At 45.5% G+C, this 24,251-nt stretch overlaps 2 protein-coding genes across 5 annotated transcripts in view; one reads left to right on the top strand and one right to left on the bottom strand.

Moving 5' to 3' along the window:
• Positions 1 to 16,238, bottom strand: part of ZDHHC3 (zinc finger DHHC-type containing 3) — a 122,217-nt gene extending 105,979 nt beyond the window's left edge. The window contains exons 1-3 of one of the 4 annotated variants that reach the window (XM_029589606.1): positions 15,628 to 16,058; positions 12,116 to 12,244; positions 3,792 to 4,121 (exon numbers count right to left, since the gene is read on the bottom strand). In XM_029589606.1, the coding sequence (XP_029445466.1) occupies positions 3,792 to 4,097 (306 nt within the window). In that variant the 5' untranslated portion in view covers positions 4,098 to 4,121; positions 12,116 to 12,244; positions 15,628 to 16,058. Of the gene's footprint in view, positions 1 to 3,791; positions 4,122 to 12,115; positions 12,245 to 15,627; positions 16,059 to 16,153 lie in introns of those variants that run through there. The other 3 variants (XM_029589607.1, XM_029589605.1, XM_029589608.1) reach the window with 3 other exon arrangements.
• The window catches only part of EXOSC7 (exosome component 7), a 30,307-nt gene continuing 22,155 nt past the window's right edge, over positions 16,100 to 24,251 (top strand). The window contains exons 1-3 of the mRNA XM_029589609.1: positions 16,100 to 16,374; positions 21,185 to 21,286; positions 22,372 to 22,466. Of these exons, the coding sequence (XP_029445469.1) occupies positions 16,318 to 16,374; positions 21,185 to 21,286; positions 22,372 to 22,466 (254 nt within the window). The 5' untranslated portion in view covers positions 16,100 to 16,317. The remainder of the gene's footprint in view (positions 16,375 to 21,184; positions 21,287 to 22,371; positions 22,467 to 24,251) is intronic.

Below are 24,251 nucleotides of genomic sequence, written 5' to 3'. Positions count from 1 at the left end.
CTACCAGAACAATCAGTGCTTCTTATGGCACCAAAAGCCCAAAGAGGCTTTGCTCTGGAAGGTGAAGTGGTTGCATTGCCCACTTTTGCGCCAAGGCTTCAGGGCCTTACCCAAGAATGATCGTAATAGATCTTCCACCTTTCAGGTGCAGGTCTAAAATGTTCACAGAGATATCCTGCCTCAATTCGGAGCATAGTGGTTTGGGCTCAGGCAGCAGTAGCTCTCTCTGTGAGTCGCAAGCCTTAAAATTCACTAACTGCAGGTTTCTTAAAAATTTTCCATTCTAAAAAAATAAATTAATTAAAAATTAAAAAAATATGTTGTTTGAAGGGAAGCAGAGGGTGCAATGAAAATATAAAGTTACAAACATGAAAATTCAAGCAGAAAGTGATTTCAGATTGTGAATCCATCTATGTGGTAGCTAAGACAAAGAAAGATTGAGGGCTTATGAGGCAGCGAACATGCGCAGGAACTCCTGCGCATGCTCGGAAAGATTTCTAAGCTCTGAGAGCTGGGTCTGTGTCATTATCCACTAGTTATGGCTCATTTAAGCCCTCTTGTTAACAGAGAAACTTCTTTACCAAGAGGGCAGCAGATACCCAGAGCAGACTACTGGCAGAGGTAATAGCAACCAAAAAAGCAATTATACTTGAACATTATCAACAACAGCCAACCATTCATGTTTCCCAACCAACAGGAACACTGAACTCTGCCAAAAGAAGGAACATACAGGCCGATACAGTACAGTGCACTCTGACGGAGCGCACCGTTAGCCTGCTATTGGACACACATTTTCCCTTACCCCTTATTCAGTAAGGGGCAGAAAATGCGCGTCCAACCCGCCGAACCTAATAGCGCCCTCAACATGCATGTTGACGGCCCTATTCGTTATTCCCGCGCGATTCAGTAAGTAAAATGTGCAGCCAAGCCGCACATTTTGCTTTCAGAAATTAAGTCTGAGGTCCCAAAGAAAAAAAAAATTGGAAGTCGGCCGGCAGTTGTCGGGTTGAAAACCGGATGCTCAATTTTGCCGGCGTCCGGTTTCCGAGCCCATGGCTGTCAGTGGGCTCGAGAACGGACGCCGGCAAAATTGAGCATCGGCTGTGAAACCCGCTGACAGCCGCCGCTCCTGTCAAAAAGGAGGCGCTAGGGACACGTTTTTACCGCCGGGCCTAATTTAAATACTGAATCGCGCGCACTGGCGAGTGGCCGGTGCGTTCGCCCGCTCTCCCGTGGACTTTACTGAATCAACCTGAATGTTAGTAAAACCAAGGACTAGAGAAGCCACTTAACAGTTTTCAAATGAAAAGCAAGAATCACTCTCAGGCCAATTCTGTAAGAAGCACGGGAAAACGGGCACCCCAGCCACCTCTCCTGGGCTTGCGATCCCGTATTTAAATGAGGGGTCATGCTAAAAGGAGGGGCTAGGGACGATTATGCATCCCTAGCGCCTCCGTGGCCCAGGAGGAATGGCTTTGTCAGCAAGTTCAGGAAACAGACGCTCAATTTTACAAGCGTCTGTTTTCCAAACCTGCTGACAACCATTGGTTAGGAAAATGGACGCCGTTAAAATTGAGCGTCTGTTCTAACTGGACAGCACTTTTTTTTTTTTTTTAAACATTTTTGATTCCTCTGACTTAATATCGCTAGAATATTAAGTCTGAGGGTGTACAGAAAAGCAGTATTTTCTGTTTTCTGTACACTTTTTCGGGCTGCTCATAAATTAATGCCTGCCCTTGGGTAGGCGTTAATTTCTGAGTGTAAAATGTGCGGCTTGGCCATATAATTTACTTTCAGTATCCCAAGTGACTAATAGCCTCATCAACATGCATTTGCATGTGATCAGCGCTATTCGTTTCCAGGGGTTTTGACCGCGCGTTTTTGGCTCGCTAAGCCTCTTACAGTATAAAGGGGTAATAGATGCGCGTTGAAAAAACATGGCCAACAGCGTGTTAAACAGTGTGCATGGCCAAGCACACCGTACAGAATCGGCCTGACTCTGCATAGCTTGCTCAAAGAAAAGTTAACCACAAACTAACACAAATAAATGCTGACCCGAAGTAATCTGGATGTACCTGTGATAAAAACGTCTCATGTTTCCACTATCTCCTTTTGATTCCTTTTTTTTTTAAACTTACAAGCAATCCCCAGAAGGTAAATGCATGTCCAGCATCTGCTGGAATTGGAAAATGCTGGTGGGCTGATGTCAGGGTGGGACCATTGGGATTATATGGTCATGACCTCAGCTTTTGCTCAGTCTCCATCTGCTGGCAGAGGTGCAAAACCCACTCGTGGGGACTGACCTGTCCAAAACAGTCCTTATTTGCTGATATCTACTATGTCACCTATGTTATTTATCCCTGCCTGAACTATTCTATTTTACCAACTTTTTTAGATGTTTAAAGCTGGGTTTAAAAAAAAAAAAAAAAAGGTCTGGTGACACTAATTCTGGTGGTATTTAGCATGGTTCTGCAAACCTTAGTTAAGGCCAATTAATATGTATTAGCAAACAGCTGCTGCTTTAATGTGTTGTTTCATCCTTTTAAAAAGTATCTGACTCTCCCCTCAACCAACAGAGATGTGAATCACAGCTTAAGACTGAAGGAAAATAAAGCTTACTGCAAACATTGTGTACTGGAGCCTGAGAGGTCTGTGACCTCAAGTCCCTGTTTTTCAGAACAATGCATCAGGAAGCAGGACTTCTGGCCTCACTTTTAGTATTACCATGTAAATAGCACAGCATATTCAATTCAACATCAGATTAGATGTATAGAGAAAGGTTGGGACAACAGTCACTGTAAATGTTAAATTTCACTTTTTGATTTTAATTAGCACTTCAGACAGCTACATGGAGGTGTTCAGGAATGGATATGTAGCTTCAGTACACATGGGGATGCCTGCCTACTGAAGGTGCAAAAAAAGGGGGGGGGGGGGGGGGAAAGGGAAAATTTCAACTGCGTTCTACATGCTACAGTCCAAGTCAACTTCACACAATCTGAGCAGATCTCAAATACTGCTGGCTACTTTGAACTCCAGATGTTAATGAGTTTACTCGTGTCATTAAGTTAACAAGACAGGCCAATGGGTGCTAAGACATTTGAAGAAGGTGGGATGGAAAACAATATTTTTTTAATTGTGCTCGCCTTTTCCACCAATATGACATGAGCTCATAAGCCCATTCTGAACCAGCAGCATAAATTCAGTCCAAGACAGAAATGAAGGGCATGCCTATGCCAGCCCTGGGACTAGTGGGGTGGGTGAGCAGGGAGAATGTTAAATCTCCCAGAGGGATAGGTGGGGACTGAAGGGGGGGGGGGGGGGGAGGACAAGCACTGCTTATACCAGCACTCAGGGCCCGAGTCACCATTCTGCATCTCTGAGAGTCCTTGGTGACTAGTGAAAGACCACTGCCAAGTAGCTCTCAATGAAGCTGTGTCCTGGTCCCTAGGCTACAGAAAGCTGCTACAGTACTCGCACCCTATCAAGTAGAAGATGTGGAGGGAAAAAAAAAAAAAGACCCACAAGAAATATATTAGGGAATATGCATGGAGACTATACGACGAGAACTAGATAAAAAGAAAAGTCAGGAACCTTGTGAAAAATGAATGCAATTCTTCCCTCTCATAAGATTTTAAAGCTCCAAAACCAACTTCCTCCCGCTAGCCTTCAGACAAGACCCCTGCATGTCTGGACAACCTTCTCTTCAGATGAATAAATGGAAACATCCTGTTTGAGGTCTCCGCATACCCCCTTCTCCCCCACCCACCCTCGCGGGAATATGGCATACTTACTGGATCGGTTAACATAGCCCGAGAATGAGATCCCAAGGCCAGGAACACCAGCATGTTGAAGAGTGTCCCATTGATCATGCTGTAAACCAGGTCTCTCGAGGGGACCAAGATGACAAAGAGGACCACAAACTCCGCGTACATAACCAGCAGCCAGGTGACCACAGCACACGCAATGCCACAGCCATCTTTAATGAACCACATCCTTTCTGCAGAGCTGAGAGGCGGCGGTGGGAAGCACTTCTCCGGGTGGAGGTATTCTGGATTCCGTTCAATATCTCTGAAGCGGTGCACTGGAGTAAGCATCATAAGCTAGTGTGTCCATACCGGCATCTGAAAGAGAACAAAGAACAAACAGTTAGCAGATAAAACTAAGAAGATAAGCTTTGGCAATAGGATATTACTGCAGTGGGGGCTCCAGGAGCGGAACAAAAACAAAAAACAACTCACAACCAATAGAGGGGGATTTCTGTGCATATGTGCATTTTGCTTTTAAGATTAGGTTAGAGACATACAGATATAGACAAAAGAAAGAGAAACTGGTGGGAATAAGCTGATGGAGCCTCCTGACTGATCAGATGAACATACAGATTGTCATTACTGTCCAGTTCAATGCATTCATCACTCTGACAAAGAATGCTTCTTTATCTTCACTTCTGAATCTACCTGCTTGTCATATAACCCCAAACACAGAAAGCAAACATCCTGAGCTTTGCATTCTGTTTTCATTGTGCAGTATCCAAATAAACAAAACTATAGAGATTTCAACCAGTAGAGTCACCACATTAGGAGCTGGAAATTACAGAGCTGCCACAGAGGGCTATGTGAAAGGTCTGAGGCAAGCTTTACACGGACTCATCACAGATCCCATGCTCTGCAACCCTGCCAAAGATTGGAGAACTGCACTTCCAAAACAAAAAAAAACCCATTCACTATAAGGAAAGGAAAATGGGTTCTTACCTGCTAATTTTTGTTCCTGGAGTACCACAGATCAGTCCAGACTCCTGGATTTGCCTCCCTGACAGCAGATGGAGACAAAGTTTTACTGACAGTGCAACATAACCCCATGTGCCACCTGCAGCTCCTCAGTATTGACCTATACCCAAGCCTAAACACCAACCAAAAAGCCAAATTTTCTTTTCTTTTTTTTTTTCACAAGTCTGCCTTTCCTAAACCAAGAAAATAGAATACACGGACTCTCCCCTATTACAGGGGAGAGTTGGATCAGGCAGGTTCTGGACTGATTTATGGTACTACAGGAACGAAAATTAGCAGGTAAGAATCAAATTTTCCTATCACAGTACGTACCCAGATCAGTCTAGACTCCAGGGATGTACCAAAGCTCCCTACTCTGGATGGAACCTGGAGAGTCCCGCTCACAAAACTCTCAAACAAATCAGGACCCTGCATCTCCCAAGTCGCTGCCCTGCATTTCTCTTGCGAAGAAACTAGCTGAGCCTCCACCTAGGAGGCCGCCTGAGAGCATGTAGAATGAGCCTGCAAACACTCAGGAACCAGACGATCCTTAGATATGCAAGTCGACCCAATGGCCTCTTTGAGCCACCACACAATAGTAGCCTTAGATGCCTGAAAATCTCTTCTCGGACAGCTCAACAGAACAAAGATGATCCAATCTTCTAAAGTAATTTAGTAACCTTGAGATATCAACAAAAAGTTGTGTACATCCAACAACTTAAGCTCCCTCGTGTGAGGAGCAGAGGCCTCCATCTCTAGAAAGGCTGGAAGCTCCACGTGAAAACGCCAAAACTACCCTTGGTAAAAAGAAAGGTACTGTACACACAAGGAACACCCCCCGGGAGTCGGAAATCTGAAGGAACGGATCCCGCAAAATAAAGCCTGCAACTCTGATATTCTTCTAGCCAAACAAATTGCCACCAGGAAAACCACCTTAACATTCAAAGCCTTGTTGCTTTTCTGATCAGTTCAAAGGGAGCCTCACACAAGCCCTTGAGAACAAGATTGAGATTCCAAGATGGACAAACTCTCTGCACCAGTGGATGAAAATTCTTAGCCGCCCCCCCCCCCGAGAAACCAGATTTCATCCAGATGAGACAAGGAGGACCCCTCAACCTTGCCCCAAAGAGCTGCCACCTGGAGCTTCAGAGAGTTTAATGCCAAACCCTTGACCAAACTTCCTGCAGAAAGGATAAAATAATCAGACAAGGAGGATTTCAGAACCTGGACCCGTGCATGGCACACCAATACTCAAAAACCTTCCAGGCCCTCACTTACGAGAGACAGGTAGACTTTCTTCTAGCCTGCAAAAGCATAGCAATCACTGCCTTGGGATAGCCCTTGCATCTCAAAACGCTGCCTCTCAAAAGGCATGCCACTAGACAAAAGTGAGCAGCCTGGTCTGAAAATACAGGCCCCTGACAAAGAAGTCCTGTTAGATGTCCAAAGCATAAAGGCCCATCCATGGCCAAGTTAATTAAATCCGTGAACAATGCCGAAGCGGTAACTCCAAAGCCACCAACACTACCTCAGCCTTGATGTCTCTCTATCCATCACAACACCTTGCCTACTGAGTGGGCATGGAGAGAAGACAAAGCAGGACCTTCCAAGGCCAAGGTACCACCAGAGCGTTGATGCCCTTGGCCCCATGCTCTCTTCTCAGACTGAAAATTCAAACTGCCTTGGCATCAAACCACCTTGGCATGCCAGCGAGTCATCGTTAGATCCACGTGAGGGGAGCCCGACTTCTTGCAGATGAGCTGCATCGCTATCTCCAACACCTCCCACTTCCCTATATCTAACATCTTGCAACTCAAAAAATATGCTTGGATGTTTTCAATCCCTGTAGTGTGCGATACTGATATCCGCACCAGGTGATGCTCCACCCAACAAATCAACTCTTGAGCCTCCTGGGCTACTGCTCGACTTTTGGTTCCTCCCTGCTGATTGATATTAAGCCACTGTCGTCGCATTGTCCCACAGGACCCTCACCGACTGACTTTTCACCAATAGGAGAAAGGCCTTTAAGGCTAAGCACACTGCTCTGGTATCCACCTGACTGATCAACCTTGAAGCCTCTTTCATGGACCAACAGCACTGAGCAGTCTGCTGCTTACAAACCACTCCCCAACCAGTCAGATTTGCATCAGTAATAAGCAGCACCCAATCCGGAACCTTGAGGTCCAAACCACGCACTAAATAAGAACTTAGAAGCCACCAAGACAGGCTGTCTCCCGCGCATCCCTCAAGTGGCAAGGGAAGATGAAGCTCCTGTAAGAGCAGGTTACACCGAGCCAGAACATCCCTCTGCAGGGGTCTCATATGAGTAAATGCCCACAGTACTAATTCTAGGGTCGATGCCATTGAGCCCAGAATTTGCAAATAATCCCAGACCTTGGCAACTCCAACAAGCGCTGAATCTCTCCCTGTAGCTTCTGAACACGCTCCTCTGTGAGAAACACTTTGCCCTTCTGCATGTTGAAACGGGCACCAAGTGATTCTTTGCCAAGTTTACTACCCAGTCGAGGAACTCGAGTAACCTGGTCACTTTCCGAACCGACAAAAAGATCTTCCGACTTTGCCCTGATAAGCCAGTCATCTAGATAAGGGTGCACTAGAATTCTTTCCCGATGCAAAGCTACTGCCACTACCATCATAACCTTGGTGAAGGTTCATGGTGCTGTGACCAACCCAAATGACAGGGCCTGAAACTGAAAATGCTGACCCAGAACCATGAACTGTAGAAACCACTGATGGGTATGTGCAGATATGCCTCCGTTAGATCTAGGGAAGCTAGAAACTCACCCTTGCGAACTACCGCCATAACCGACCTCAGGGTCTCCATGCAGAAGCGCAGAACCATGAGCACTATGTTCACCTTTTTCAAGTCCAGAATTGGTCAAAAAATGCCCTCCTTTTTTGGGACGACAAAGTAAATGAAATACCTTCCCATAACTTACTCGTTGCAAGGAACAGGAACCACCACCTCTAGCTGCCACAACCAGCTTACCATTTCCCACACCACGAGTTGCTTGACTAACGATTTGTAAAGGGAAAACAGAAACAAATCTCGGATAGGGTGTGCAAATTCTGACTATACTGAGGACTCGCTGATCTTGAGTAATTTTGGCCCACTCCCCGTAAAACTACCCTAAGCGACCTCCTATGCAAGGAACGATGGAGTGGACCAGCCTCAACTCATTGGGAGGACTTTCCCCACTGCGGTGTCATGGAAGGGTTTTTGGCCCCCACGAAAGGATTGCCCCCAGGACTGACCCTGGAACGAGAATTGCTTCTGCAGCCCTGATGCTCCTCTAGCTGGGCAAGACCTCCTGCTATCCCGAAAATGAGACCAAACCTGAAAAAAAAAAAAAAACCAACCTTACCCTTAGGCTTATCCTCAGGCAATCTGTGTACCTTATTCTTGCCTATGTTTTTCATCAACTGCTCCAGATCCTCTCCAAAACAAGAATCTACCTTTAAACGGCAAAGAAACCAACTGAGACTGAGGACACATCTGCGGATCAGTTATGCAACCATAACAACCTCCTGGCTGAGACCGCAGACCCCATAATTCTAATCGATGTCCTTACCAAGTCATACAAGGCATCTGCCTCAAAAGCAACTGCCACCTCTACATGTTTAGCTTTGCTCACCTCCTCACCAGAGCTCGGTTGATTTTCCTGTAGGTGCTGAACCCAGTGCAGACAATTCCGCTGCATAAAACTAGTACAAATAGCAGCGCATAGGTTTAGGGCAGACACTTCAAAAATCCTCTTAAGGAGCACCTCCAACTTTTGATCCTGCACCTTCATCACTGCGGACCCTGCTACCAGAATAGTTGTCTTTTTAGTAACCGCTGAGACCGCAGCGTCAACCTTGGGAAGGGCGAAAAGCTCCGTCTGCTCGGGCAAGGGGTACAGCTTCGCCATAGCTTTTCCCATCATCAGGCCTGCATCAGGAGTCCCCCACTCCCTTTCCACCAGATTGTTCATGGATTTGTAGTATGGGAAGGCTCTTGCTGGACTCCTCAGCCGATCCAGGACTGGATCAGCCCCCTCCAAATCCAAATCTTACTGAGGCACTTTGACCCCAAGCTCTTGAAGAGCCTGAGGAATTAAGGGCCCCAACTCTTCCTTCTGAAAAAAAGACAGACCACTTTAAAGGTCATCACCCTCAGAGACCAGAACCTCCTCTGGATCATCCACTTGCTCATCACCTCCGGAACCAGGATCCATTGGCAAATCATGCCCAGAAGGAACCCTGCCCCCACTGGAGAACCATCCGAATATTCAGACTCATCCCCACCACATGCCAACTTAGAAGAAGAAGAATCCAACAACCTCTGGACAGGGGAAACTAGTTTAGTAGCAAACTGAGCCATTTTGGACCCCTTACCATATAACACCGGTGGTCGAACCCACTCCAGAGCAGACAACACTACCTGCTGTTTAGCCAAACAGGCCTCATGCAGTAACAAAAAGTCAGCAGAAAAAGGCTTTGAGGGACCAGACATGGGCATAGTGTGAACTTCTTCCCCCTCAGAACCTTCCTGCTCCCCTCTGGAGCCAGAACAAGCTGGGGACAAACATCCCCCTCCCCCCGACAGCACGGGAACGGCCGACAAGGGATCCAAGATGGCTGCCGTTCCCACACTGAGTGGAAAAGGATCTTCTCCCAGCTGCAAGCCCCAACGCACTGCGGGCAATGAAGGGGAAGCCAGCCGCTGCCTTTTTGCATTCATCCAGCCATCAGACAGGCTCTTCCCACACAATGCACAGCTGGAACACAGCCCCTCTCTATCAAGCAGAGATCGCACCGAGCTGCATGTGTGGCAGACCGACCCGCGTCCTATAGCAGTCAAATCTCTTACCTCGGTGCAGCACAAATTGCACCACCTTAAACTTTTGTATTTCAACACCCCAGCTGCCAAAACTAGCAAGGGGAAAGTCGTTGGCAAAGAACAGCTGACCTTACATTAAAAAAAAAAAAAAGTTAACTTTATGAAGTGTCTTCTTCCTCTGGCTGTAAAATAGAACAGCCAAGGGAACAAAATGCCTCCCAAAAAAAAAAAAACACTTTTGAGCCTGAAGCCGCCTTAGCGGCCCTGTGAAGGGGAGCGATCTGGACCACCAGATTTACACCCCACAGATGCAAGGGCTGAGCATACAAAAAGGGTCACTAACCCCCAAGCTCATCTACCTCAAGCAGACAGGGATGGACCAACTAGGTCCCAAAAATCCCCCGGGAGAAAGGCTCCAAACTCAAAAACTGTAACCACATTGCACAACTGCAGGTTTTGCACCATCTGTCATCTGCTGGAGACAGAGAAATACTGAAGAGCTGCAGGTGGCACACAGTGTTAAATGCTGCAATGTCAGTAAAACTTTGTCTCCATCTGCTGGCAGGGAGGCAAAACCAGGAGTCTGGACTAATCTGGATACGAACAGAGAAAGTGCCTGCTATTTAAAATTACCAACTGAAGCAGATTAAAATAGGATGACACCAGTCAGGTTTTGATTACAAAAAAAAAAAAAGGCACTTCATGCCATGCCCAAAACATTTTTCCCCTTTTCTGTTTGCTTAGTGTTCATTGCTTTCAGACAGGTCCTCGATACAAGATGTTATTCATTAAAAAAAACAAAAAAAAACCCACTCTTGGTTTTTAACATATGTTTATAAAATTTATGAATCACTTTCCAGGTTTTACAGTTAAATCTTCCAAAGATGTACAGTAAACTGAAAAAAAAAAACCCAAATACAAAAACATAGGATACCCCAATTATGCAATAAAATAGCTAAAAACATTACCCTACCATTAACTTAAACAAAACAATTTATTGCTAAGCCAATTATTTTTATTAATTATAATATATATAATTATATATAAACTCATAATAGGAGCAGCCTGCTGAAAATACAAAACAGACATGAGCACAGCTACAGGACACAAAAGGTGCTTTGGCATTGGTGGAGTCCACCTCGGCACATAGCTGGAAGTGCAAGACTTGCACTGGGAATGAAGATGGAAACATTGTCTGTGGTCCACAGAACCTCTTAACGCTGTGCCCCAAACGGGTAGAGCAGATTCTTAGACTGGTAGCAGACTCTCTCAGGGAACAAAGTAACAAAATGCAAGTAAAAAATGTCTGCTAGGTTTTAGCACACACTTTATTTGTGTGCTAAAAAAAAACCCAACAGGTTAACTTCTAATGCAGTAAGCTAATGGTATGCAAATGCATGTTAACACAAAAACATGCATGCTCATGAGTAAAAAAAATAAAATATATATGTGTGCTCAATCTTATTACACATGCCCTGATAGGTGCACTGCGCACAAGACATGGCACTGAAGCCAACAGGAGTCATGTAAACTAAATATAAGGGTTGCCTATAGCATCGTGTGGGGAGGAGGGGGCTAGGTGAGTGGGGAGTATTCATGGATAGGCTGAGTCCCAGGACAAAGTCCCCCGGCTTGGCAGTCCAAACTTGGGTACCTCTCTGCTCACACCCTTTTGGTTTTTTTTAGGCTCAACAGTTAGTTAGCTCATGTTTCTGGTCTATGATGCTGTTCTAGTGTGCTTCAGGACCTCAAGTTCTTGGTTCTGAATTTGGGTTTCCCGGATCTGTGGTGGGCCGCTGCACCTGCAACCTTCACGTCTGGCACCATGCTGGCACAGAACCATAGACCAACCCTAGCCAGCTCCAGAAATGTGTGTTAACTCCTGGGTCAGAGAAGGAATTCATGTTAAATTACTCCACTTCTGACTCAGGAGTTAAAATTTCCAGCATTAAAAAAACCAAAACAAAACAGTGAGTTAAGTCTTCAGGGCTTTAATGCCCCTCCCTGCTTTAACAGTAGCTAATGTATACACTAATTTGTGATGCACTAATTTGTGTACCAAATTTCTTATTAAATTCTGAGTAAGTTACACATACACAAATATGAGGGGGGGGGGGAATGTGTGCTCAGCCTACAAAGCCTTATTACATCAGCCCCTGAGAGCACAGCTCTCCTCATTCAGAGGCAGCACAATAAAAACCCTTCCGTACCACCACCCAGAGACGGGCAGAAAGAAAACCAATCGGTACCACTATTTACTATATTCTTATGGCAAAATGCGCACATCCCCTCCCCCCAGTTCATCTATTCCAAAAACTTTACTGCTTTCTTTCTGATTTTCACCTGGAATCGTAACCTGCAAAGGTTCTGATGCTTGCTGCCGAAAAAAAATGTTCAGGACTAAATGACACGATTTAAGGACATAATTCTACTACTATGGAAGTGTTTCTATTTCTTAAAAATGCTCTAAGATGAAGAATTATGAGGGGTTGGAAAAACAAGGAAATACCTATTTACTGATGAGTTGAAAATTCCTGAAATCGTCTGCCGGCAGAGATGGAGGGCATGCTGTTACTAACAAAGCAGCAACAGAATTCAGCCACATCCGAGACCAATATAGACGGTGCACAAGCAGGGCCTGTGGGAAGAAGTAGGATAATAGCAACTTGGCAGAGTATGTGGAATGACAGGCCCTTACCTGCCTTTCATAAACAGTTTGTGTAAATGACCAGAACTCTCTCATTCTGTACATCAAATTCACCCAAACTTGGCTACACCTGCTGCAGCTTGGTCTTGCTTTCCACAGCTTCGGGGTTTGTTTTTTTTTTAATATAGGAGAATGCCAAGGCTCTCATTAGGCTCCAACAATATAGAGAGAAAGTTACAGCCTGGAAAGGATTTAGCTCAGTTATTTGTGACTGTGCGACAAACTCTCGCTGCCTTCCATGATAGGGCTGGGATTTCCATACCCAAAATCAAAATGACATCACGCTTCATCACTGGCCCAGGGTTAAACATAATCCACCTCTCATTCAAAGTGAAAAGCTAGAAGTGCAGACCTGCTGCCGCACGCCAAGCACCATTTCACTTCTGTGCATTCACACAGGCCTGAACACCATCTGCACTGGATTCCCTATGTGATATAAACATGCAGAGCAGGGATTTCTACAGAATGTCATCCACAGCCTTTTAAAATCACTGCTTAGCAGAAAAAAAAAAAAGTAATCCTGAAGTGTCAAAATGAGTAGTGTTTTGTTTTTTTAATGTTCTTAGGAATAAAACCAGTAATTTCTTACTATAGGAGGTTGCTAGTTTGGTATAGGCTTTGTTTTAAACATCCAGCCCTTCATTTTGTGCATTTTTTATTACATGGTGCTTGTAATTAATTCCAGTAGTGCTGTGGCAACTAGAACCAGGTCGCAGTCATGTCACTGGAGGAATTTTGCACCTGCAGTAACATTAAAAGCTATGTTTCCATTAGCACTGTTCAACATTAAAAATATTTTAAAGGACTGATTTTTTTTTTTAAATGCTGCTTGCAAAATCAAAGCCTCTTATGATTAAGCAATTACAGGGTTTAAAGTACAATAAAAATCTTAAAAAACAAAGCAAAAAAAAAAAAACAACCTATAGACCCAAATTAAATAGTCACATTAGACCATGCATTATATAGCACTAAATACCTCCCAAGTTCCCTGTGTGCTTCACATATGGATTACTGGCCTGTCAGAGTACTTTGTGTGAATACCAATTATAAATTTGTTCCATTGATCTGTCAATTTGAATCTTACATGCATACTAAAAGTCCATGAACTCTAATACTTATCGATGAATCAGACTCTTAAAATTCAGTGTGGTCCTTGTATATTTGACGGACCCTTTGGTTACATCTCTATTATGACCTAGGTATTCCTGCATTCAGAAAGTTTAGTGTAGGTTAGACATAAGGGGAGGTACCATTCAAATGCAGCCCCTCCCTTTGAGGGTGCTGAGATGGTCGTTTCCTGAGAGTTAAGAAAAGTAGCTTATAACAGTGAGCTCTGGGGGGCAGTGAAGCTTTGAGTTAGAGTTAGGAGATAATGTGGAGCTTTTTTTCAGGCCCAGTCAGGGGAGCGTACTCCTTTTTCAGACCACTCACTGGCTGGTTAGGAGCTCCTCCTCTGGGTTGTTTTTGGGTTTACCCTTTTTCATGATAGGAACCTGCGAGAGCATAGGGACGGGGAAATCTTGTCTTTGGGGCTGCTCAGGTTAGGGAAGACCTGCCCTTCCCAACCCTCGATGAGAACATAGGAGATGGTGACCCAATGCAAGCAACAACTCTGGTATTAGTATCAGTTTTTGGGATAAAGAGACATTTTGTTAGAAGATATGGGAGGAAGATTTTGCCAGCTCTTCCTCCTAGCCTGAAAAAAAGACCATCAAGAGCTGCATGTTCCAAGATCTCTTCCCAACTTGCAATCCATGAAAAGTGAGGGAGATCGAGAAGGACTGAGGAAACTGTAAGACTAAATTTGAGTTACATCAGAGGACACCCATAAGAACATGCCATACTGGGTCAGACCAAGGGTCCATCAAGCCCAACATCCTGTTTCCAACAGTGGCCAAGCCAGGCTAGAAGTACCTGGCAAGTACCCAAACACCAAGTCTATTCCATGTTAACCACCGCTATTACTAGCAATGGTATTATCTTCATCCCTGGGAAGAGAGATAATTGGTAATATTTGCAGACTGTTTATAGATTTTTGTCCAGCTGGAAGGGTATTTTCTGTCCCAAAAAGGATATCCCTGCCCACTTGGAACCTCATTAATTCAAGCACTGGATGGTTAATGTTTTCCTCGCCCCTGGACCAAAGTAGAGAGACCCTTGCATAGATAAAAAGAAAGAAATGTAATAGTCACATGTGGAATCTAAAAGAATTAAGTTGAGTTGTGGCATTTCTCACCTGATTTCTCATCAATAAAGACTTATTTTTGGACACTCAACTAAAAGTCTACAGTTTATCATTTCTGGCCCTCAAAGCATCCACAGTGTGGGGAAAAGTGTATCCCTCCCAAGGAAAACAAATAGGAGTCACCTCTACCATATTGGGTCCTGAAAGTAAATCCAGCCCTGGAAGAAAGAGAGATTGTGAGAGTTAGCCAGTGAGTGGTTCCAGCCCCAAATAGAAACAAATTATTGTATGGACCCATCTAGTAGCAATCTGCACCTGGGGATGGGGTTACATATACTTTTAACCAGGAATAAACTATTCCAGGCAGATCTGTTGGCAGGCCTCTTCCCATAGTGTAGTAAAAGGAAGTTCTAGGACATCAATGATGTAGGCAGTTGCAAACAGGAGAATGCAAACAAGTAGAAGGTAGTTCAACCCTGCCTTAACAATTAAGGTCTAGCTCTGACCTTGTCTCACTAGCCTACTCTAAAAAGACACAGCGAGCTTGGCACTAGGAAAGAAGACAAAACAGAACTTTGGTATGGCACAAATTGTTGTGAAACTAAAAATAGTGTGCTATGTCTAACAGACGGGTTACATTATATACCAAAAACCCTCTTAAAATCATATTTTAATCTAAGCAAACCCATAATAAGGCGATACTTCCAGTGCACATGAAAAAGGAACAGTTGTGTTGCTTTCAATCCTCACCATGCACAAACCACATGCTAAAGACATCCACATACTAATAACATCACAGTCTGGTTGAATATATGAAAACAAAGCCAGGAAAAAACCCAAAACTTCGATGTCAAACTTTCTGGATCTTTGCATAGTGCTACCTTTCATTTGGTAAGAATTAGCTACGGATTTTATACATGACCTCACAACGCCCTTCCTGAGATAGCAAACATACTCTTCTGGGTCCTTTCTGGGTAAGCTTTACGCCGGGCCAGCAGCAGGCATCGCAACCTTCTTCGGCACAGGTATAGTTACGGGAACTCTCCGTGCCAGCTATTTTATTAGAATAAACGACTACAGACTTTGAGTTTGCTCATCCCCATAACCCACGACTCTTCTCGGCACTCACTCGCAGTCTGGGAAGGCGTCTGCTGCCCGCAGATATCCCCCAGAGGGGGGGGACGGGGGATACAGGTGCTCAGGGCTCTGCTCCGGCCCCTGTCAGAAGCAGCGTCCCACGGCGCCGTTCCATCCCATTCACCGGAGACAAAGAACTCAGCACCCGTCCGCTGTCACCGGAAGCCGAAGAGGAACAACTGCCATTCCCCGCCGGGACCGAAGAAAGGAGAAGGAGGAGGGGAAAGCAGCACAGGTAAAATCCTCCTCCAATCGCTCTCTCACGCTTCCGGCCACTTCCTGGAAGCGGCGAGGCCCCGCCCCTCTCGGGAGCTGCTACCATACGGGGGCTCTCCCTAACAGGGGCGGCCGGGTCCGGAAGCCATGCACAGCAGCGAAGCCGCTGCCGCCTGCTCGGTATAGAAACTAACGTGACCGCCTCATCCTTCTCCCTGTGAGGCCGCTACTGTGCTACAACCCCCCCTCCCCCCCCAGCAGGGACCGGAGCGGCTCGGGTTTCCAACACTAGCCCCTCCCACCTCCGATAGGTCTCAGGCGCCGGCACTGCTTTGCTCCGCCACGCCTTCTCGCGTAACGTCTTCTTTTCCGCGACGCCGCCCGTCGCTCTTCCGTCCTGCCTGATGGGGGGATGGGGGGGGGTGTCGCGAATGGATGACGTAAGGTGGGGGATAGCAACAGCAGCATGGCGTGGGTGAGGCTGAGCGAGGCGGAGAAGGTTTACATCGCTCACGGAGTTCAGGTGAGGCGCGGTTTGAACTCTTCCTGGGTGTGGAGAGGCCCGCCGAATAAATCACGCGTGCAGCGCTGCTTTCTATAGAGTTGGTGCAGTCATTTCCTCGGGCTTATGTCCTAGAGATTATGGTTCTTAATCATTTCTGTACTGCTGTAAGGTGTACGCAGCCCTGTAAGAGAAGGGTGCCTGCTACATGGAGCGTGTAGTGATGATGCACAGACAAATAAGTTTTGGGTTGCCTCAAAATGGTTAAAGTCAAAAGGCCATGAGCAGGAAGCATGAGGGTTCAAGTTCTTGAAGCATGACTTTTTTTGTTGTTGTTGTTGTTTTGGGAATGATTTGGTGAAGCTTGCTTTTATTTTGAATGCATGATTTTTCATAATAACATAGTAATGATGGCAGAAAAAGGCAAATGGTCTATCCAGTCTGCCTTCAAGCTTCTTACGGTAGTAAGTACTGCACCGTGCAGGTTGCCCCCAAGCCGTTTGTTAAGGGTAGCAATATTAAAAATAAAAACCAAGTAACTGTCAAACCCATAACAAAATTACTGCTAGCAAAATTTTTACAGGGTGAGCAACCTTCCTGGTAATTCCTATAATGCTGCTGCTTAAAGTGCTTTGCTTTTGGACTTGACCATAGAAGAATACATGTGCTTTTTCCCTAATGTATGAGTATCAGCAGACTGTAAAAGTCAGGGCCTAGCATTGGTTATCATCTGAATTCAATTCCTCTTTTATATATCTGTAGGAGGGGCATCTAATAGCATGAGGTGGTGGTGGTTATGTGGCCAGTTTTTCATGCAGCATGAGACATACATACAGCACAGTACACCTCGGGTGTAGATTTGACATCATTTAGAGCGAGGTAAGTCTCACAAAGATGAAATTTCTACTATGTTCTCTCTCCCTAGCTTGATGGACTCTATAACAGGGTACCATCAAGTTAGGGCGAGATAGTACAAAATTTCAACTTTGCAAGACTTACCTCGCTCTAAATGATGTCAAATCTACACCGAGGTGTACTGTGCTGTATGTATGTCTCATTCTGCATGAAAAACTGGCCCTAAACCTCCACCAACACCTCACCTCCAGCTATTAGATGCCCCTCCTATAGGCATATAAATAGTTGCATATTGTGAGGACTTCCCCAGAGGCTCTCTCTCTCTCTCTCTCTCCCCCCAGCCAGAAATGGCCAAAATGCAATTCGAAAAATGTATTATGAATTGCGTTACAGCTATTTTGGTCATATTGCACAGCTTAATGCCAAGAAAAAAGGTGTAATTATTTCCGATGTTAAAACCATGTGATATTGCCCCTCATTTTCATAAATCCTGCTCAAACTCCTCCCTAATCCTGCCCCTTCCCAAAATTTGCATTCACGCCATGCGCCAGCATTATCGCGTGCGTTAACACCATAATGCATTTTTATGCATGACCCTGTTAATTTGCAACTCTAGCCTTTCAGGATCTACAGTGTTTATCCCATTCTTTTTTAATTCGTTTGCTGTTTTTGTCTTCACTACCTTTTCTGGAAGAGCATTCTCTGTCAAGAAATTTTTCCAGACATTGGTTTTGAGTCCCCCCCCCCCCCCCCCCCCCCCCCGAAGTTTCATATCGTGATTCCTAGTTCTGCATTTGCTTTCCTCCAGAAAAGATTCAAGGATATAATGGATGGAGTGGTTGGATGTAATGGGCGGGTCACTGGTAGTAAGTTGTGTGGGGGAGCAGATAACATATATACTGGAGATCAGTAGAAAAGTTTACTTTATAAAACAGTGTAATACAAAAGGTTTCTGGTAAAAATATAAAGAAAACAATACTATTGTTAGCAACACGCTTATGCACAGAACAGCAGAGAATGAGAGATAAGATCATATAAAAGATAAATAAAGAATTAGTATTTACAAGTTAATTCCACATCTTCACACATCCCTGAATATGCTCCATGGGTATCCAGCAGTGGCAGTCTGACTCCACCTCTTGGGAGCTCAACATCCAGGTCATATATCTTTGCACATTTGCTTCCCTCTGTACTGAGGAATTTAAGGCAGGGGATGAGACTTGTGCAGAACACAAGCATGTGATCTAAGGATTTCTTTGTTTAAGCAATCCTAAACTACAGAAGTGTGGCTCAAATTTCTTCATGTCAAGCAACGTTAGGCTATCAATCAGAGCTCAGTGTTTCACTTTCCCATGGGATTATTTCTACATGTATATCTAAGTATCTTCTGATCCATTGACCCTAATGACAACACACTCCATTCCCGTCTTGTACGGAAAGTGGAACGCTGACTATTGGATTGTGCAAGGGAAGTGGAAGCCAAAGCTTGAATAGCGCAATCAGTAAACAACAAAAATATAGCGAAAAAGCACGGAAAATACAGAAAGCGCATAAATAATAATGTCCAGCAAATTTCATCCAGTAGTCTTGTTATGATATTGAGGTGTTTGTTGGATTCTCAGGGGCAACAGTGATGGTTTCTCCTATGGGGAGGAGCCCCGTAGGGAACTTTAGCACTGGGCTAGACTCAGATGCACAAACACAGAAAATATCTTTTATTATACAGCTTGTCTGGTTCACCAGAGGTAGCAGTAGAGAGTGGATTAGATAGCAATAGTCTGTGATCCTCGACGTGGGAGACTCGTCCCACAATGGTGGTGTAAGGTCCTGATGCAGATGTCCAGTAAGGCACTGTAGGAGAGACAGACTGGCAGATGTTATAACACACTCCCTGGTAGCTGAGTAGATAGAGTTCCCAGTGAGCAGTAAAGCGAGGATAGATATCAACAGTCTGTGATCCTCGGCAGAGGAGACCCGTTCCACAATGGTGGTGTAGGGCCCAATGCAGATGGGCAGCGAGGAGCTGTAGATGGACAGACAGACTGAGAGAAGTAGTACTCACTCTCTATAGCTGATAGGTAGTGTTCCAGCAGGTTGAAGAATTGGTAGCAGGCACCAGGATAGACACACAGGCCCTCGAGGAGCAAGTACCTGTAATTAGGATAGGCACCTGGAAATGAGCAAAGGGCCCTTGAGGAGTGGGTACCCAGGTTAGTAGAACCCCGGAGGGTGAAGGTGGCTTCCAGCAGAGTAGAAGCGGCAGAGCAGCTTCAGATCAGAGCGAATCCAATCTGTTGCTAACTCGGCGAGAGTCAGCAAATGGGCAACCTTTTGAAGAAGGAAGCAATGACGTCACTCGAGGGGATCGCCCCCGAGGTTCGCGCCAACACTGCTACAAGACATGAGGCGTGCGTGTGCGCGCGCCCTAGGAGACCTCAGGTCAACATGGCGGGATGCCGCGCCAGAGCCGCTCCGGGGAAGCCGGAGGGTGCGGCAAGGAGACGCTATGGACGCCATTCTCCCGAGGCTGGTGGAGAAGGCTGAAATAGAGGTGAGGCATGTCGGACAAAGCCATCTGAGACCAACGGACGCAACAAGTCTGTGTGGTCATCATTAGCGATGGATGTTTCTCTGGAGAGGCAAATGCATAGTCAAACAGGCGTGATGGGAAGGCCACCAATGCAGTATGATTTTATTCCATTGCAAAAAAATGTAGCAGGTAATAGGGAGACTGTAAGGTGTGGGTAAGGCAAACTTTCAAATCTAAGAAAGGCGAATGGACAGGAGAAGAAATATCAAACAGGTTAGTTTCACATTTTGAAAAAACATCAGTATCATTGTTATTTATAACATTTGAAGCATACCGAAAGAGGTGGAGAGGGTGAGAGCTTCTGCTCCACCACTCTCAGACAGAAAATTATTTCAAACATAACCTGAGTTAGGTACTGTTGTCACTGAGCAAGTGAGTTCCCTCCCGCCCCCATGGTCAGCCAAAGGGGGCAAGGCATAGTGTTTGACTCGCTGGCACAGAGAACCACAGGGCACTGCCTCCCTTAGGGAATCACTGTTGACTAGCAGGCATCGTTGGAGAGCCCAATTCTGGCATCTCTACGCCCTGAAATGTCCCAAGGTGTCTCAGAGGGGGAGAGTAGTGAGCCCCTTGGGCCACTGTTACATTCTAGATCTTCTGCCTGACCAGCCACCTCCCCCCTTGGGTTGAGCCCGCAGTTCCTGGCAGCAGGCAGGGCTTTCCAGGCCTGGTACAAGGAAAGTAGAAGTAAACAAGGTTGGTGGCCAGGCTGAGGTCTGGGCAGGCAGAGATGAAAGTGGGCTCGAGGTCCAAGCTGAGGTCAAGGGAACAAGAAGTCAGGCCAGGCAGAGAAACAGAACAGATAGGAGTGTGTAAGGCTGGAGCAGCCAAGATCACACTGAAGCAATTAGCACTGCAAAACTAGCCGGAGACCTGGTAGTTCTGAGCTTCCCTTTATACTAGGCGGGATGTGATGTCATCTACGCTGCTTGGTCCATAATGTATAATGGCGCACTTCTTCCATAGAGAGTGGGAAATGAGTATCCACATGATGGACCTGTGTACGAATTTCCAATGTGAGAGTCCAGATCTCTTTCCCCAGGTCCCTTCCCGTTTATCTGCCAGACAACCTTCTGCCTTTTGACCATCCAAGTTTGCTGGCACGTGCGCGTGCCAGCAAACTTGCACACATGCGTCTGTGTGCAGGTCTTTAAAATTTACCTTATAAAAAGAATTGAACTCTTAAATTGCTCTTTTGTCTTATTGCAGCATAAAATGCTGTATAAAGTGCAATTTACCAAAAGACCAGGAGCGTTTGGGTATTCTGTGAACTGCTTTGTGGCAAGAAGTGAGCACAAAGTGAATTTGTTTTACCCCATTCTTTGGTTCCATAAATCCATGTATCGGAGATTTTGCTTTGCAATAGTTGTGTTTTGTAATGTCTAGGACGACCTCCGACTGGATGGCCGAAGCTGTGAAGATTACAGGTGTATTGAACTGGAGACGGATGTGGTGTCAAACACGAGCGGCTCTGCCAGAGTGAAGCTGGTGAGTGGGGAGGTGCTGGAGCAGGCCTTTAGTCACTGTTGATATCTTCTGTTCTTGCATTGCTTTATAACGGACATTCCCTGTTGCTATTTGAGATGTGCTGTGACTGTTCCGGGAATCCGAAAGCAAATCTGTTTGCGTGCATTTGTAAATCAGGCAGGACAGAGAGTTTTCTGGTTGGCCTCAAACACTTCTGGCTGTCATGCAAATTTTTGATTGTATAGTATGGACCTAATTTTGATCCTTTTGTAATCAAACGCCCAGAAATTGAAAAATCAGATTGGTTAAAGCAGGCATCAAATTAACCAATGTTGCCTCCTAGAGCTTTCAGCAGCCATCTCGAAAAGCCAGCCATCTTGTTTGAGAAAAATAAAACGAAATGCATATTTCCACCTTGCCTTCTCCCTCTTTTCAGTTTGTCTTTGAGTGGCTCCTGAATACTTCCATGCCCTTTCCAGCTTAAAATTCCATTTGCTAAGCTTGTCATTGACTGCTGGAATTCTGAGTTTTGGGGAGGGCAATGACTTCTCAAGCTTGCTTTGTATGCCTAACTAGGCCTGGTAGGTCAAGCTTGTGTGCTCACGCAAAGATGTAAATGTAGGTGCCAGCCAAATTTCTGAGGGAAAATTCTTATTTTTTATTTTTTTAACTCATGTTTTGTTTTGTTTTTTACCTAAATATTAACATTTCTTTTTTTTTACTCTTTCCCCTCCGGCCTTTCTCCTCCAATTCCTTCTTTTCTTACGCAGGTCAAAGCCTGCTTCTGGCCCCAGCCGCTGCCATTCCACCCGAGCTTTGTTGCTGTTTCCCTTTTCATCCTGGGCTGCGCTTGCTGCTTCACTTTCTGGCCTGAGCCACCAGTGCTTGTCCTCTCGGGCCATGCTGTCACCATTTTACTTTATGGCCCAGACGGCGGTGGCTTCTGCTCTCCGCCTCCCTTCCTCATGGTACTAGGCCTCACTTAGGTGCTAGGGTTTTTCCCAGCCCTGGCCACTCTTCCTGTAGGCTTAAGTAATTTGCTAGCATCTCCCCTTGCTGTGGGGATGACTTTGCTAAGCTCATTGGTTTCTCTGCCTCCCGTGCAGGGTCAGACTGACATTCTGGTGGGAATAAAAGCTGAGATGGGCACACCGAAGCTGGAGAGACCCCATGAAGGCTGCGTGGAGTTCTTTGTGGACTGGTTAGTACAGTAACAGAACAAACAAAAATTCATGTGTGTTCAGGGAGAACAGCCACTCTGGGGCGCAGTGCATGATCAAAGTGCTGTGCCCTGCTGCCTTTATATTGTACCGCTTTTTATGAGGATTTTAAAAAAAGTTGTAGATTTGTAGACTCAGTGTCTTTCTTTATTTTCTTGATTGCCCTTACATTTCTAAGAGGATGGAGTCTTAATGCGATCACCCAATCTGTGTGTATCTGTCTCCCACTAATAACGTTCCTATTTGGTATTCCTATTTGGTAAATTTTCACGGCATGGGAGGGGGCAGGAGGAGCTGGACACTGCATTTTCTTTTTCCTGGATCCGCATAATCTACGAATACACACACAGTTGTCAACTCCAGTACCTTTTTTGTTTTACATCTGATCCTGCAACAAATGTTTACCACGGGGGGGTGCTCGAGCATCCTGCTGGGTTTGTTTCGCGGATCCACTGATTCCACCAATAAGTGCATGCAGTCATTTTGAATCTGATTTCTCCCCCCCCCCCCCTCAAGATTTTCGGGGAATGTCAGAGGGTCTGTGAGGTTCACAAGAAAGTTATTTTTGGGATGAATCCACGTATTCCATGAATATTAGCACAGTTACGCTGCTTAAGTTTTTTTGGGGTTTTTTTTTTTATTTTGCACTCGATCCACGCTAAATTTTCAGGAGATGTCAGAGCCAATAGAAATTGGACACAGGTTTATTTTTCTAGAGGTTGTTGGTGTGCATCCCAAAAAGCAGGCTAAATTTAGCCCTGTGTGAAACTTCTAGGAATTTTTGAAATAACTTAAAGATTGTCATGTATATTGTGTTATTTTGACCAATATAAAGTATGGAGAATTTTAAGTTTTTGTGCGCAGAACTTTATATTTTTTTGCGCAGAATTCCCCCCGGAAAAAAAATCTTGCTTAAAGGTATAAGGCCGTTTTTTTAGCGTTTAATTTTATTTAGATTTAGCTGTCACCTTTTCATTGGTAACTCATAGCAAGTTGCATTCAGGTACAGAGAACAGTAGTAATCAGTTCACTCAACGCACAATTAAACTCTGGAATTTGTTGCCAGAGGATGTGGTTAGTGCAGTTAGTGTAGCTGGGTTCAAAAAAGGATTGGATAAGTTCTTGGAGGAGAAGTCCATTACCTGCTATTAATCAAGTTGACTTAGAAAATAGCCACTGCTATTACTAGCAACGGTAACATGGAATAGAATTAGTTTTTGGGTATTTGCCAGGTTCTTGTGGCCTGGATTGTCCACTGTTGGAAACAGGATGCTGGGCTTGTTGGACACTTGAGGGCAGAAAACCTGCCCCAACCTCCCCCTGCGTGCGCCGAGCCTATGTTGACATAGAGAATCCAGCAGTGTTCGGCATGACTGATGCAGAGATGACTGAAGGGCGTAAGTCCCGGGGCTTTGCTAGGGGGCATGTCGGGGGGTGGTGCAACGTTCGGGGGCATTCCGGGGTCATGGCCGTGGCCTCCAGACTGGAACATGGTCAGCCGGCCCGGCGCAAGCAAGTAAGTTACACCTGCCTCAGGCAGGTATAACTTTTCCAACAAATGTAGGGGGGGTTAGATAGGGCTGGGGGGGTGCATTAGGGAGGGGAAGGTGTGGGGGGATGGAAGGAAAGTTCCCTCCGATTTCGGAGCGACCTCGGAGGGAACGGAGGCAGGCTGCTGATTTTGCTCAGCCTTGCGCGCGCCAACCCCTGATTTTAAGCCGTTCGTATCTGTTAAAATCCAGCATACTATTGTTTGCGCCGGTCGT

The sequence above is a fragment of the Rhinatrema bivittatum genome, chromosome 2, assembly GCF_901001135.1.
Source record: "Rhinatrema bivittatum chromosome 2, aRhiBiv1.1, whole genome shotgun sequence".
NCBI lineage: Eukaryota > Metazoa > Chordata > Amphibia > Gymnophiona > Rhinatrematidae > Rhinatrema > Rhinatrema bivittatum.
This window is presented reverse-complemented; position numbering and strand designations above follow the sequence as displayed.